The following is a 15,554-nucleotide window of genomic DNA, read 5'->3' as shown; positions in this document are numbered from 1 at the left end:
GATTCCCTTGGTCTGGCTATAGTGCTCACGGGCGAGCTCGGAGGGGCCCTTAAGATTTCCCCTGTGTGGAGAGGGAAGGATAGGGGATTACACACCTGTTGCCGCTGGTTTCAATGAATTTATCTCCTCCGCCGCGTTTTGGTGACATCAGATCTCTGCCATGGTGGTATCCCATGCAAATGGTGACAGTTCGTTCCCTTTGCCGGGTGACCAATGCAACGGGTGGGTCCTGACTGTCTCTCCCAAGCCCCGTTTCAATCCTGTGGCCACTGCCTATGAAGTCTCGGTTGGCATTTACCTCCGTAGGATTAGAAGGGCCGACCAGTTGTTTCGGCGGGATCGTTAGTGCTGAGTCACAGCGGTTTGGCTGCAAGAAGTAGGAACGGGAGCTTGAATGCAGCCGATCCGGGCTCAGTGTGTGTTTTGAGAGGCCCGGACTGTTCGCCCCAGACCCACGTCAGCTCAGCGTTGCCTTGTGATCCTGAGCAAACAGCATTTAGACAGTTTACGACTCCCTATGCCCGCGTAGCTGAGGAGGTCAGAGACTTGATCTCTCTGCGCCCGCCACCATGTTCAAAAGATGCATTTCGGATGATGGGGCCCAGCGGCGCCGGATGCTGAGATGCGAGCTGGGCGGTCTGGCGAAGGGGACACCCCTCGTCGCAGCACTGCTAGCGCGTGCCTGCAGACCTTAACAACCAAACGCGGGCCACAGCGGGCGGGAGAAGAGGAGCCAGGGCATGTTTATAGTTCTATAGAATAATATTTTTGTAATTACTATTTTATTAAAATGAATTCTTTATTTTTTAATTATTTGTTGTACATCCGCCACATATACAACAGAATATATCAGATCCTATACAAATTATAGTGATAAAGAAGGCAGCCAGCTTGGTACCTCCCTTGAAGGAATGTACAATTTATTGGAAGAAATATCATGAATAAAAGTTTGCATAATGGGAAACAGAAAGCATACAGTACACATTCAGACATTCACAGTGGATAACTTGTTGTGTATTTTTGGAAAAACACAAAGTTTATACAATGTGGTATTAAAATCAATGTCTGCAGGAATAGTTTTTATTTTATTTACCTTTATTTTTATTTATTTATTTTTATGTGGTGCTGAAGATCAAACTCAGTACCTCACACGTGCCAGGCAAGTGCTCTGCCACTGAGCCACAACTTCAGCCCATGGGAGAATGGTTTTGTTCTTAGATCTGGAGTTTAGAATTCTTTTTTTTTTTTAATTTATTTTTTTTTTCATCTTTCATACATTTGATTCAATTGAGTTGAGTTTAGAATTCTTTAAAACAATTCCAAGTCATTTATACTTAATTTTAATTTGGAGAACATTGGGGAAACCATTGTTGTTTTGGGTAGAATCAAGGGTTCCAAAGGAAGACTGTGATTGGGTATATAAGGTAAGTTGTAGTTGCATGAGGCATAGACTGATAAAGGTTATTGTGGAAAACTGATTTAATGATGACCTAGGTAGTGAAGTATTATCACATCATATTTAATATCATGAGCTCTGAAATCAAAGGGTTCAGTTTCAAACCTCATGCTGGCCTTGGTAGTTAAGTAAACTTGATCCTGTCCTCTATAGAAAAGTGCTAATGATAGCACCTGCTTCTCTGGGTTGTTAGAAGATATAAATCAGCTGATATGTCTAAAACCCTCAACCTGGCACAGCGTAAATGCCCAATAAATTGTTACTGTTCTAGATGTTTGAAATATTGAATGTTTTAAGGAAAAGATAACTACTGGTTTGTATCAGTGTCAGGGAAGTGGCACCATAAGAGAGAACAGACAGGAAGGGTGATTTGGGGGAGGAAAGCACACAATTTCAATTTTACAAAGATAATATGTGATTCATCTGAGTAAGAGCTAGGTATAAAAACAGACTATTAAGACTAGAACTTCAGGGGAGAATGAATCTAAGGTATGTTACTGTTTTTTTTTTTTTATAATATCTTTATTTTTTTACTTTTACGTGGTGCTGAGAATCGAACCCAGTGCCTCACACATGCTAGGCGAGCATGCTACCACTTGAGTCACATCCACAGCTCTGTTACCATTTTTTAAAATTTATTTATTTTTATGTGGTTCTGAGAATCAAACCCAGTGCCTCACATGTGCTAGGCTAGCACTCTAGCACTGAGCCACAACCCCAGCCCACATGTTATTGTTTTTTATTCCTATACAGGAAGGATATTCCAATTCAAAGTATCTGATGAACTTGAAAACTATATTTATGCTTTGTTAATAAACTGATAATAATTACATTAAGGAATTTATTTTTAAATCCTCACATTTTCTTTTTTAAATTTTTTTATTTGTCAATGGATGTTTATTTTACTTACTTACACATGGTGCTGAGAATTGAACCCAGTGCCTCACATATGCCAGGCAAGCAGTCTACCACTGAGCTACAATCCTAGCTCATCTCACATTTCCTTTCTAATTTAAATTAGACACAAGATTATATAGGCTGCATAGACTGTACCCTATTTCTTCACTAATTGTGTCTGTAATACCTAGTAGTACAACGTGCAAAGGAAGTCCTCGGCAAATGTATATTTCATATTACAAAATTTGAAAATGATAATCTTGGTACATAAAATAAAAAGTTATATTATGTGGAGCAGTAATCATTGAACTTGTGTATTGATTTCTATACAAGATAAGAGTCTCTCTTACCATCTAAATCTTTTTTCCATAGGGGCATTACTCTTGTGTGCCTTAAGTGTGATTTCCTAACTGATTCTTCTGGCTTAGACCGTATGGCTAAACATTTAAGTCAACGTAAAACTCATACTTGCCAAGTTGTAATAGAGAATGGTATGTATATATAATAGCGTTACTTTGAATTTTAGATATTTAATCTAGTACTTTTGATCAGCCACAGTATGGGCTTTCAGGTATTACAAATTAATTTATTCTTCATATATGCTGTTTTAAATGTAAAACTCTTCTTCTGGTTACAGTTTCCGAAAGTACCTCAACTTCTGAACCCACTTCTGAGTAAGTTTAATTTTAATTCAGTGCATTTTTCTTTGATGGATTTTAGCACTGTTGCAATTTTAAAATGTATAATTAATAGAAATGAAAAATATTAAAGTATTTTGTTTTTGTTTTTGTTTTTAAAGCGGCTTGTTGAAATAGATTCCTGCTCTATGGAGCTCGTGCAACCTGGTGCAAGACAAGTTGGAATTTCCTAAGTTCAAAGTTCTGAAGTGTTTTCTTACACAAAGGCAGTTTCCTAAGTTCAAAGTTCTGAAGTGTTTTCTCACATGAAGGTGGTTAAACAAAGTTCATGACATTCAGCTCTTTTCAGCTTTGAGATGGCACTAGATTCTTATTCCACCTTATCTTTGTGTCAGGTTAACATGTCTTAACGTGTTTTTTTTTTTTCCTCTAGTTGACTTTCTCCAAAAATAACTTTTGTTGCTATGATCTTTTCTTTCTTTGCTTAAAATAATTTGTGTTTTTTCTCCTGTACTTGCCTTCTGAATATTACATTCCAAATGACATGGCTGTTCATCTTTTTTGTCTGTTTTGTCTGCTTTCTTAATTTCTTATAAGTCTTACATTTTTAGGTCAGATAGATGTTTTTTCCCTCATTCTTTGTCTGTCATTGTTCTATTTTTTTCCTATTTTTCAGATGCAGAAGCAACACAGAAATTTCAAAAAATGTCCAGTGTACTCCTGGACAGTGTCCCCCTTCGATGGACACAACTGATGCCTGTTCTGTCTTTCCAAGGAATGTGAATTATTTGACTGTGAGACTTCTTCTAGTTTGTGGCCTTAAGGAATCAGATCTTGGGGAGAGTCCCTTCCTACCTGACTGGCCTCCCATAATGCTGATGCTGATTTGGCCAGAGATGACCTCAAGGCCCACCAAATTGAGCACAACTCCCCACTGGGGGCTTTCGTTCTTGATCTTAAGCTTATGGGTTGATTCTAACCAAGAAAAGCCCATCAAATCAGTGCTTCAACATCCAAGTTGAAGTTGAATCATTTTGGCTGCTGCCCTTTAATCTTCCTATAGCATGCATGCAGTCTAAAGAGAATGAAATTTCTGTTGTATAGAGAACCAAGATTACTTTTATGTTTTTGGAAAAGTGAACTTTAAATTTACAGTTCCAAAGTAACAACTATTCACATTGTCATTTAAAGTTTTATCCAGTATTAATCCTAGGAGTTTTCAGCAATATTAATATTTAGATTTTTTTTAATTTAAATTTTTTTCATTAAATTTTGGTAGCTTGGTGTTATGTTGTTCTTCATCAAGTTTATTGATGTCCGTTTTGTTATGTCTATTTTTGTACTCTTCTCTTTAAAGCTTTTGTTTTGTGTTTGTTTTGTTTTGTTTTTGTTAAGAACTCCAATAATTTTCTTTATAATTCTCCACAGATTTCATGTGGCTACCTACTGGTAGCTTCTTAATTTTGATACTTGTTCAGCTCATCAGACATTATTACATGCTCTATCTTGGGACTTTCATTAACATCTTAGGGATTGTGAGTTCAAAGACATAAAGAATTGGCAAAAACTCCTCTTTCAGACCTTGAAACAAATTTTAAAGTTACATTTCTGATTATCTAATACATAATATCTTCTTAGCCATTAATGTAATTCCTTTGGATAAAGATAATATATTCAAAAATATTGGGACCAAAAAATGCACTTGTTTCTTGCCCATATATATATATAGATGTATATTTTTTTTAATTTGGTGTTTGTTTATTTTGGTTACATTGAATAGAGATTTGCTGAACAGTTTTGATGTTACTTATTTTTTTAATAAAATTTGTATTGTTAAAGGGCCTTGAGAATTGTTTTCTAATAAATACCTTCATATAAAACTGTAGATTGTATCATATAAGTAACTAGAAAGATTGCTTTGCTTCTCAAATGGAAGCCTGATTGCTTGGCCTGTAGATCAAGAACATTATCTATTGAATGCATCTTGCACTTTTTCTCCCAGCATATTTAGAAGCTCACTGTTTATATTTTATTAAGTAATTTCCTGAACATTTTTCCTGCATTATTGGGAATTAAACTCAAAGGCACTTTGCCACTGAGCCATATCCCCAGCCCTTTTATTTTTTACAATGAGACTGGGTCTTGTTGAGTTGTCAAGGCTGGCCTTGAACTTGTGATCTTTCTGCCTTAACCTCCCAAGTATCTGGGATTACTGGGGTGCACTACTACACCTGGCTACTTTCTTGAGCTTTAAAACCTAGAAAAAGCCCACTTTGTGATCTTAATAAACATAAAGGTTGTAAAGCTATGAAGTAATTTGACTCAATCATGAGTGTTTTTTTCCTTAAACTCCAAAATCAGAACTTCATGAATGTATTTTGAAACTATGAATCATTTTCCAAAATTTTTAGAAGTGGTTTGTTTCATAGTAGTGAACTTCATGATACTCTGGTCTTTTATTTTCATATCTATCTCTAGGATATTTTGTCAATTTCCACTTTTCTACTCAATTTTTAAAAACCTTTAAATTGTAATAAAATATATGTAATATAAAGTTTGCCACTTTAACGATTCATAAGTATACAAGTTTAGTGGAATTAATGATGCTCATTTAAAAAAAAAATTATTTTAAACGTTCACCCAGAAATAATTTATTTGCATTTTAAAGATAGGTTCTCTTTTTATTTATGTGTAGGTTCTCTGCCAATAGTTCAGAAACATGAAACACCACATGCTATAAGCAGTACATTAGGTACAGGGATACAGCTTTGTGTTCTTTCATAGAATTCTATTTCTTATATATCAGGGTATTTTCTTAAAAATATAATACTGTTAATAAAGATTCAAAATATACATATAATACTCTTAAAGTTCTGTGCCATGTAACAGCATTTTAATTTGTTTAAAACATTTCAATCAATATTAACCTTACTTATTATAGGCAGTTACAATTGTGTTTTAATTGATACTAATGAATTTTATCTTGTCACCCTGATCCCTCTTTTTTAAAAACTATTTTTATTAGTTGTTGATGAATTTTTAAATTTTATTTATTTATTGGTATGTGGTCTGAGAATAGAACCCAGTGCCTCACACATGCTAGGCAAGTGCTCTACCACTGAGCCACAACCCCAGCCTCTGATCCCTCTTTATCTTCAGGCTATCCTAAATAGTTTTTTCATCTTGATTCAGAAATACCCATCTCTTGCATACCTGCCTACTGGCTTTTTGTTTTAGCTGACTAAAAGTTATATGTTCAGTTTCAATTCATCACCATTGTTAGAAAAATAACCACTTATACACAGATTTAGATTCTTGCCCTTTGCGACACATTGACAAAACAACTTCTTCAGTCTTTGTTCATCAAATAATTATCTACTATATACCTACCACTGTTCTAGGTGTTGGAAATACATGATGAAATCATCTCTCATGGGGCTTACATTTTAGTGGTGGGGAGAAATACAGTAGAATGTAAATAATGTGTAAATATATGGCATTAAATCCTACTATTAATGTATAATTATAATGAATCAATAAAAATTTTAAAAATAGAAAAAACATCCTTCATAACTAAAAAAAGAAAACTTTATAATATTATGAGTGGTGATCTATAGAGAAAAATTAAGTAGGGAACAATAGTTTTTATATATATATATATATATATATATATATATATGGGTTGAGGGTTGGGTGAGTGGTTGCCATTAAGGCAGACCTCCTTGAGAAGACAACATTTGAGTAAATTTGAAGGAAATGAGGAAGTGAGCCACTTGGTATCAGAAGTACTGTCTAGAAAAATGGAACAAGAACAAAATCCCTGAAGTGGAAATTGGAAACCTCATATACTACTGGTACAAATGTAAAATGGTTCTGCCACTATAGAAAATAGTTTAGCAGTTGCTCAAAAAATTAAGCATAGAATTACCATGGGAGGGGCTGGGGTTGTGGCTCAGTGGTAGAGCACTCGTCTAGCATGTGCAGGGCCCTGGGTTCGATCCTCAGCATCATATAAAAATAAATAAATAAAATAAAGTATTTTTTTAAGAGAGAGAATTTTTTAATATTTATTTTTTAGTTTTCGGTGGACACAACATCTTTATTTTTTTATTTTTATGTGGTGCTGAGGATCAAACCCAGCACCCCGCGCATGCTAGGCGAGCGCACTACTGCTTGAGCCACATCCCCAGCCCAAATAAAGGTTTGGTTTTGGTTTTTTTAAAAAAAAAAAAGAATTACCATGGGACCCAGCAGTTCCATTCCTGGGTATATAGCCAGAATAATTCAGCCAAGTCTGGTGGCACACACCTATAATCCCAGTGACTCTGGAGGCTGAGGCAGGTGGATCACCAAATTCAAGGCCAGCCTCAGCAATTTAGTGAGACTTGTTTCAAAAAAAACTGAAGATATCGTTCAGTGGGAAATGTGTCCCTGGGGCCAATCTCTAGTACCAAAAAAAAAAAAAAAAAAATTAAAGAAGATACTAACATACCAGCACATGTGTGTTTATAGCACCACTGTTCACAATGGCCAGAAGATAGAAACAGTCCAAATGTCATCAACAAATAAAGGGATAAATTGTGGAATATCCAATAGAATATTATTAAGCATAAAAAGGAATGAAGTACTGATAGATCCTGCAACATGTGTGACCCTTTTAAACATGTTAAGTGAAAGAAAGTCACTAACAGTCACGTTTTATGTGAAATATCTAGAATCCGCACATTCATACTGACAAAGGCAGATTAGTTGTTTCCAGAGCTGGAGGAGCCAGGGTATGGAGAGCAGTTGCCTAATGGGTGTGGGACTTTATTTGGGGGTGATGAAAATGTTTTAGAACTAAATAGAGATGGTTGCATGATAGTGTGAATGTACTGCTGCTAAATCGTTCACTTTAAAATGGCTGATTTTATGATTTGTGAATCTAACATCACTGTTTAAATTAAACTGGGAATATAAAGGAAGCCTCCTTAACCTAACCTAATAAAAATCTACAGCTAACATGATTATGATGGGAGAAAGGGCTGGGGAGAAGGCCCTGAAGCAGGCTCGTGCCTGGTTAAAAAACACAAGATTGATGGCACTGCAGAAGATCTGTAGGCTAAGTGGTGGCAGATAGGACATGGCTTGGGAGATCATGTGGACCACAAAGAGTAGAGCCTTATAGAGAGTTTAAAGGAGTTAGCTTTTATTCTGTGTTGGGAAGCCATTAGTAGATATTTTAATTTTTTATTAGTTATTGATGGACATTTATATATTTGTTTATATGTGGTGCTGAGAATCGAACCCAGTGCTTTACACATGCTAGGCAAGCACTTTACCGCTGAGCCACAACACCAGCCCCCATTAGTAGATTTTGAATGGGGTAATATAAATTATACCTTGATAAACAATGAAAATGAAAGTCCTCTTGGGGGGCTGAAGCAGGAGGATCCCAAGTTCAAAGTCAGTCTGGGCACCTTGGACCCTGTCTCAAAAAAATTAAAAGGGCTGGAGGTGTAACTCAGAGCTGGATGTTTTCCTAGTAATCAAAAGGCAGGATCAGATAGAGAGGTTATGAATGTTCCTCAAATTTCTAGTTATTGAGAACAAGCCTGCCATACTTTCAAACAAGGAATGACTATGAACAGGAAAAAGAATCATTTTAGCAAGGTATGGCAGTACACCCCTGTCATTCCAACTAGTCTGGAGACTCAGGCAGGAAAAATCACAAGTCTGAGGACTGAGGACAACCTGGAAAATTTAGTGAGACCCTGTCTCAAAATTTAAGAAGAGTTGTAGTAGAGCATTTGTCAAGCATGAGCAAGATGGTTCAATCCTTTGGACCTCAAAAGAAAGTTTCTCAAGTACAGTCTTAATAGGATCCCTCCAGCTGCTGTCTTGAGAACAAGCTGCTTGAAATCCAAGGGCATAATCAGGGTTATAATAATCCAGATGGTAGATGATGGGGGCTTAGACTAGGATGGAAAGAGCACAGGAGATAAGTGACTCAATTTGGGGTATATATTGAAGGTTAGGCCAACAGAATTTGTTGATGATTTCAGTGTAAAATGTGAAAAAAAAATGTGTGCGACAGCATGGTCATTAGCCTGGGCAACTGGTGTTGATATTAATTTACACATAGAAGACTTTAAAAGAGCAGATTAGGGAGAGAAGATTAGGACTTTGGTTTGGGACATGTTTAAGTTTGAGATACCTATTAGGTATCCAAGTGGGGAATGTCATAAACATTCAGATATATGAGTTTAGAGCTTAAGGGAGAGGTCCAAGCTGTCAATAATATTGAATTTATTTTTAAAAACTGCAAGACCACCAAGGAATAGAGAAAATAAAGTCTGCAGACTGAGTTCTGGAGCATTAAGACAATGAGTTTAGGAAGATGAAAGGGAATCAACAAATAGAAACTGAGTGGTCAGTTATGTGAGAGGAACACCAGAAAAGTGATTTTGTCTGGAAAACTCTGTAAAACATAGATGCTAACTTGTTCTAGAGTTTTGGGATTCTGTGATTCTATTTTGGTCAGACCTACACATCACTTATAATTTGTTAGGAGAAAATGAATTCTGAATGGTAATCATTTTACATATGTCAAAATATCACATTGTACATGTTAAATTTACATTTTTATTTGTTAAGTATACCTCAATAAAGTTGGAGGAAAGAAAGAATGCCAAATGCTACTGTTTCCGACAACAGAAACAAGGACTTAACACTGAGAAATGAATTGTCCCAATTACTCCCAAGCACAGTTAACTCTCATAAAAGTAACACTTTGATTTCTGTAAAAGAAGGTACCTAGGTCTAGAAATAATGTCCATATTTTGTAAATAGTGTGCATAGCTCAATGGTAGAGTGAGTATTTAGCATGTGCAAGTCTCTAGATTCAGTTTCAAGCACACACACATATCCACTTACAGAAATTCACATCCAAAAATCTTGAGTACTTATCTAATACTATTAACTTGTTTTTGAGATTCAAACTATTAATTTTATGGAAACATTTAATAGCAATAGTAAAGTGTTTCCTTTTGTAGGACTTTGAAATGATTTTAAAAAATGTATATATCTTGTGCCAGGCACCATGGCATATGCCTATAATCCCAGCAACTCAGGAGGCTGAGGCAGGAGGATCACAAGTTCAAGGCCAGCCTGAGCAATCCTTTTTATTTTGAGATCCTGTCTCAAAATAAAAAGGACTGGAGATGTAGCTCAGTGGTAGAGTGTGTGTCTAGCATGTGTGAGGTCTAGGTTCAATCTCCAGCACCACATACACACACTGTAAGATTAATTTCAGAGAGTCACACTACTTACTTTTTTTTTTTTAAAGAGAGAGGGGGAGAGAGAGAATTTTAATATTTTTATTTTTTAGTTATGGCGTACACAACGTCTTTGTTTGTATGTGGTGCTGAGGATCGAACCCGGGCCGCACGCATGCCAGGCGAGCGCGCTACCGCTTGAGCCACATCTCCAGCCCACTACTTACTTTTTTGCTGGGGAAGAGATCAAGTACAAAGAGCTGAATTGGATCCAGACTTGGCATGAAGTTCCTTTGTTTTTCTTTTTTTTTTTTTTTCTTTGTACTGGTGATTGAACACACGGATACTTTACCACTAAGTTATATCTCCAGCCCTTTTGCTTTTTTGATTTTGAGACTGGGTCTCGCTAAATTGCTGAGGATGACCTCAAACTTGTGATCTTCCTGCCTCAGCCTCCTGAGTCACTTGGATTATAGGTGTGCACCACTGCACCCCCGGCAAAGTCCATTTTTCATCCAATTCAACTGCATCATGGCCTAGGGGAAGCTCTCTGTGTTCCCAGTGTATCAGGCCTAATTCTTTGGCTCCAAAATACATCTCCCTGTGCAGGTGAGGTGCTTTCTCAATGTCTCCCCTTCCTCCATCCCTCCTACTGGGCTAGTAGTTCTTAACAGTTCTCAGGCTCCCCTTAGGAGAATTCAGCTCTCATGATTTGGCAGAGGTAGTTTTAGGACACTCTTGGCCCATTTCCTTATTTATTTACTTATTAATTTTGGTACCAGGGGTGCTTAATCACTGAGCCACATCCCCAGCCCTTTTTGTTTTATTTTGAGATAAGGCTTCACTAAATTTCTGAGGCTGGCTTTGAACTTGTTATCCTCACCCTCTCGAGTCACTGGGATTACAGACATGTGCCACCACACCTGGCCCATTTCCTTTTATAAAAGTAATATTCAAGTTCCAGGTGTCTCAGTGTCCAAATAGGGACCAGGATTATTTCCTTCAGAAAATGCTCAGTACTAGTCAGAAAAAATGTCTGGTAAATACTCTGTTGCCTTTACTGATCTTACCAGCAGGAGGCGCTTGGCAGACGTGCAAAATCTCTTCATTGTATTATTCTGTCTCTTGCCTTTCATCCAGAGTGGTACTTAGTGTGAAAGTGTTTATACTCAGGATTGGTCTTCAGTTGTCCCTTGTAGTTAAGAGGCTCTTACCTACTAGTTTCAGGCAAACAGCCCAAGGACAATGGGTGTAACAGGAACAGTTTAATTTATACTTTTTAGGGCCTGAAAGAATCTATTTCACTAGATTGAGTTCCCTGGTTACCCAGCTTACTCTAGGGTTCACACAGCTGGTTTTGAATCTCTGGCTCAGGAAACAGTTTCTGATTTTAGAGTTCATCAGGAAGCCGAGGGATAATACCACACACACACACACACACACACACACCTGGAGGTACATCAGAACCACCTGTGGACATTTGTAAAGTTCAAATTTGCTGTCCCCATACCCAGAGTTAATAGATCAGAGTGGCTGGGGCTGGTGCCTCAGGAATCTGTTCATTAACAAGTGCCCCATAGATTTCCTGAAGTAGGTTATGAACCATCATTAGGGAATCACTAGTCCAGGAGTATCTCTGGGATCTCCATCTCAGTCCTGATGCCCCAGCACCAACCTTTAGGAACATGTACAGTCAACAGGGCTTAGAGGCAGAACAAGATTTTCATGTAGGAGACTGCTGCCTTTAAATGGTGCTGACATCTTCAGGGGAATTTAGGTGGTTCAGGACAGTAGGTCAGCTCTTCCAGAGGGAGCAAGGCCCCTTCCAGTGAAGTGATGAGGTACGACCAGTAGAAAGGAGCCTCTATGAAGCAAGATAGCAACTCTATCCCCCAGTGTCATGAAAGAATAAATGCTGGCCTCTGTCTGCATCTGTAGGTCAGGGTTTCAGAAGAAGCTGAACCTTGCTTTCCATGGAGCTCTCAGCACATGCTCGGACCTTCCCCAACTCCCGGCATACACTCAGGTGGGCTGCAGTCTCCCATGCAGGTGGAGCTTCAGGTGTTTACTGGGGATCCCTCCTGGCCCTGCTCTAGGCAGTGGTGCTCAGAGCAGCTTCTGGCCCTGAGCTCTGATTGCAGGACCCAGCAAAGATCATGTTAAGCCTCACTGAGCTCAGCCAGAACAAATCCACAGGCTGAATCTGGGGGCCTGAGCAAATGAGCAGATACTGAAGGGAGGGACAGCTCTGGAGAGCCTAGTGGCAAGATCCTTCAGCCCCAAAGCCTGAACAGCAAGTCTTGCTGGCTGTGTGGTCCCCAGTTGTTGTCCAATGCAAGGATATTTTAGGGACTCCTTTGGCTCAGAGACTGACACTTCAGTCAGACAATCAGGCTTCTTGGAGGTATCTGGTCAGTGTATCATGTTCTTGTTTATAAAACATAAATCATCCCTACCTCATAGATTAATAAAAGAGCATTAAAAGAGATAATGAGAGAATGTCAAGAGTTTTACCACAGTGCCAGCACATAATAAGCATTTAAGTGTAGTTATTTCTCCTAATTCTGTTCTGTAGCACTAGAAAAGATCCCAAGGTGACAGGTCTAGATAGTGAAGAACTATAGAGAAGAGGCAGTGGCCATCATAATTAATTCTAGAAACTCGATGATATCAAATGAGGAACCTGGAAACACCAACTTCCTTTGAATGCCTCCATTCCTCTCCATCCTCACAGCAACAAGGTTCTCTAGCCTTCTGGGTTTCCATTAGGTATGCTTTGGGTTCAGCCTGTTTCCAAATCCTTTCTCTCAACACAAGGGATGCCTGAGCACCATCATGCCACCTTCTGTTACCATGAGTCAGTGCTGGGACCTGGAAAGGGACCTTACTAGAACTAGGGTCCCATCTTCCCCTGCATCTTACCTAGGGACCCTGCCAATGGACTGGAAGGAGGTCTGGGTGGATTCTGGAGGTTCTCAGGTTTCCTGGAAACACATGGTGAGCCCCAGAACTTTTTGAGTGTTGCCAGGTGACTGGGGGAGAAAAAATCTCATACTGTGAGGAGGGGTAAGATCAGGTAGGTGAGGCACAGAAGATATAATAGGCAGGTCAGTGAATGTCTGCTGTTCACAGCACAATGACAAGAGCCTTGACAGTCTAGGGGAAGTTTTCAGAGCCTGGTTTTTAGGGTGGGACCCAGGCATGGAAGTGGCATCCTTGAGGCACACACTCAGGAATCACCCAGAAAGGGGTGTGTATCAATCTCAGAGGAGCTGAAAGAGAAGACTTTTCCTTCTTGCATTCAGCCAGCCTGCTGAATCTTTCTGAAGGTTACTGAGTCTAGATGGTGCTAAAATCCACTGGCTCCTTATTGCACTTAAAAACCCAAATCCTACTGGGCATGGTGATGCATGCCTGTAATCCCAGTGGCTCAGGAGGCTGAGGCAAGAGAATCACAAGTTCAAAGCCAGCCTCAGCAATTTAATGGGGCCCTGAGAAACTTGGTAAGACCCTGTCTCAAAATAAAAAATGATAAAAAAGACTGGGGATGTGGCACAGTGGTTAAATGCCTGTGGGTTCATTCCCTGGCACCAAAAATAAAATTAAAATAACATCAGGGGCTGGGGTTGTGGCTCAGTGGTAGAGTGCTTGCCTAGCATGTGTGAGGCACTGGGTTTGATCCTCAGCACCACATGTAAATAAATTAAACAAAGGTCCATTGACAACTATATATGTAACTTTGTTTTATATATATATATATATATATATATATATATATATATATATATATATATATCCATCCCAGTCAAAGCCTACAAAGCCCCTACTTCTCTAATTCATCTCCCATTACTGTCTCCCTTGCTTGCTCTGTTCCAGCCATACTAGTCCCCTTTCTGTCCCTCAAATATATCAGCCTCACTCCTGTCTTAGGGTCTTGATATTTGTTGTTTCCCCTGATTGGGGTTCTTGTCCCCATGATCTCACAGACGATTGTTTTTTCTCATTCAATTCTCAACTCAAATGTTCTCTTTTCAAAGAAGCCTTTTGTGACCTTGCTATCTAATATGTTTCTCTCTCTGAGTTTACCCTGTCTTATGGCCTTGAGTCCTTGTCACTCTCTCAAATGATCTTTCTTATATATCTCATTCTTGTTTAGTGTCTGTCTCTCTGACAACAGGATTTCATTTTGTATGTATATTTTACTCATTTGTATCTCTGGGGCTTAGAATAGTGACACATAGGTGCTTGGTAAATTTTTGTTAGCTGCCTGGAAGGTGTTGGAGTTAATCAAGGTCGAAGAAGAGGCAGTCCTGGTTAGAGGACTTGGAATGTTGTCAACCTGGCCCTGCTACAGCAGAAAGAGGTCCTGACCAAGTGGAACTAGGAACCAGATCAAAATGTGCCCATTAGAGAAGTCACTCAGAGGTGGCTCACCTCTGCAGCTGGGCCAAAAAGTGCCAAAACAGCAGGTTGTGTCCTGGGCTTGGAGCACCTAGAGTATGAGACAAGGTCATGAGGTTTCCCCCCCAGAAGAAGCATAGTAACTAGAGTTCAACCCATCAGCATATCAACAGTCAACAGGACCCCTCCTCCTGTTTGGGTGACATTCTGGGGCAATGAATTGTGTGGGGACAACTGATAAGACCAGCTCTAATCCAGATATTAAGTAGGTTCCAAAGATGAATCCAGGCAGAAGTCAGAACCAGGCAGAGATGAGAACCAGACCAGGGACTGAGCTGAGCCTGAGGCTAAATGAGCATGGGAGAGTGCTGCAGGGATGAGCCAGGGAGGACCAGACAGGCTCTTTGTTTGGGTGGGAAGCACATCTGGTGTGCATTACCCTTTGCTGTCTGGGAGCAGAACTGCATACTCTGAACAGGAAACAGCTCAGGAGCTGTCATCCCAGGACCTGCTCACAGTGGGATTTCAAGAAGAGGGGCCCCAAAGGAGCCCCCCTCCCCCATCTTCTTGGGGCTGTTGCAGATATGCCTTTACTAGCCTGTTTTTATAAGGACCATCCAAAGCTCCCATTGTCTCAAAAACCAGGTGCAAATTGTTCTCCCTGATGCACAGGTCCTTTCCAAACTCAGCTCTCCACCAGGGTTCTTCTTGGGCCAGACTCCCAGGTGTCCTCCCATCCAACCCCAAAGACATTCCTACCTCCTTACTTTTGCCCAGTACCCTCCTCTTTACCAATCAAAAATTACACTATATTCAATAGACACAATAACTCCATTTGGTTTTCTGCAAGCCTGCCCTGATGTTGAGTACATAGTATTTTCTTTTTTAGTGTATATTGTTTAGTGG

General features: G+C 39.2%; 1 protein-coding gene across 1 annotated transcript in view; it reads left to right on the top strand.

Moving 5' to 3' along the window:
• Znf280c (zinc finger protein 280C) overlaps positions 1–4,728 on the top strand; it is a 63,164-nt gene extending 58,436 nt beyond the window's left edge. The window contains exons 17-19 of the mRNA XM_077106813.1: positions 2,726–2,844; positions 2,991–3,027; positions 3,153–4,728. Coding sequence (XP_076962928.1) covers positions 2,726–2,844; positions 2,991–3,027; positions 3,153–3,168 — 172 coding nt within the window. The 3' untranslated portion in view covers positions 3,169–4,728. The remainder of the gene's footprint in view (positions 1–2,725; positions 2,845–2,990; positions 3,028–3,152) is intronic.
• Positions 4,729–15,554: the final 10,826 nt, after the last annotated feature.

This window comes from Callospermophilus lateralis, chromosome X (genome assembly GCF_048772815.1).
Source record: "Callospermophilus lateralis isolate mCalLat2 chromosome X, mCalLat2.hap1, whole genome shotgun sequence".
Classification (NCBI taxonomy): domain Eukaryota; kingdom Metazoa; phylum Chordata; class Mammalia; order Rodentia; family Sciuridae; genus Callospermophilus; species Callospermophilus lateralis.
Note: the sequence above shows the minus strand (reverse complement) of the source record. Positions and strands in the feature narration are given on the sequence as shown.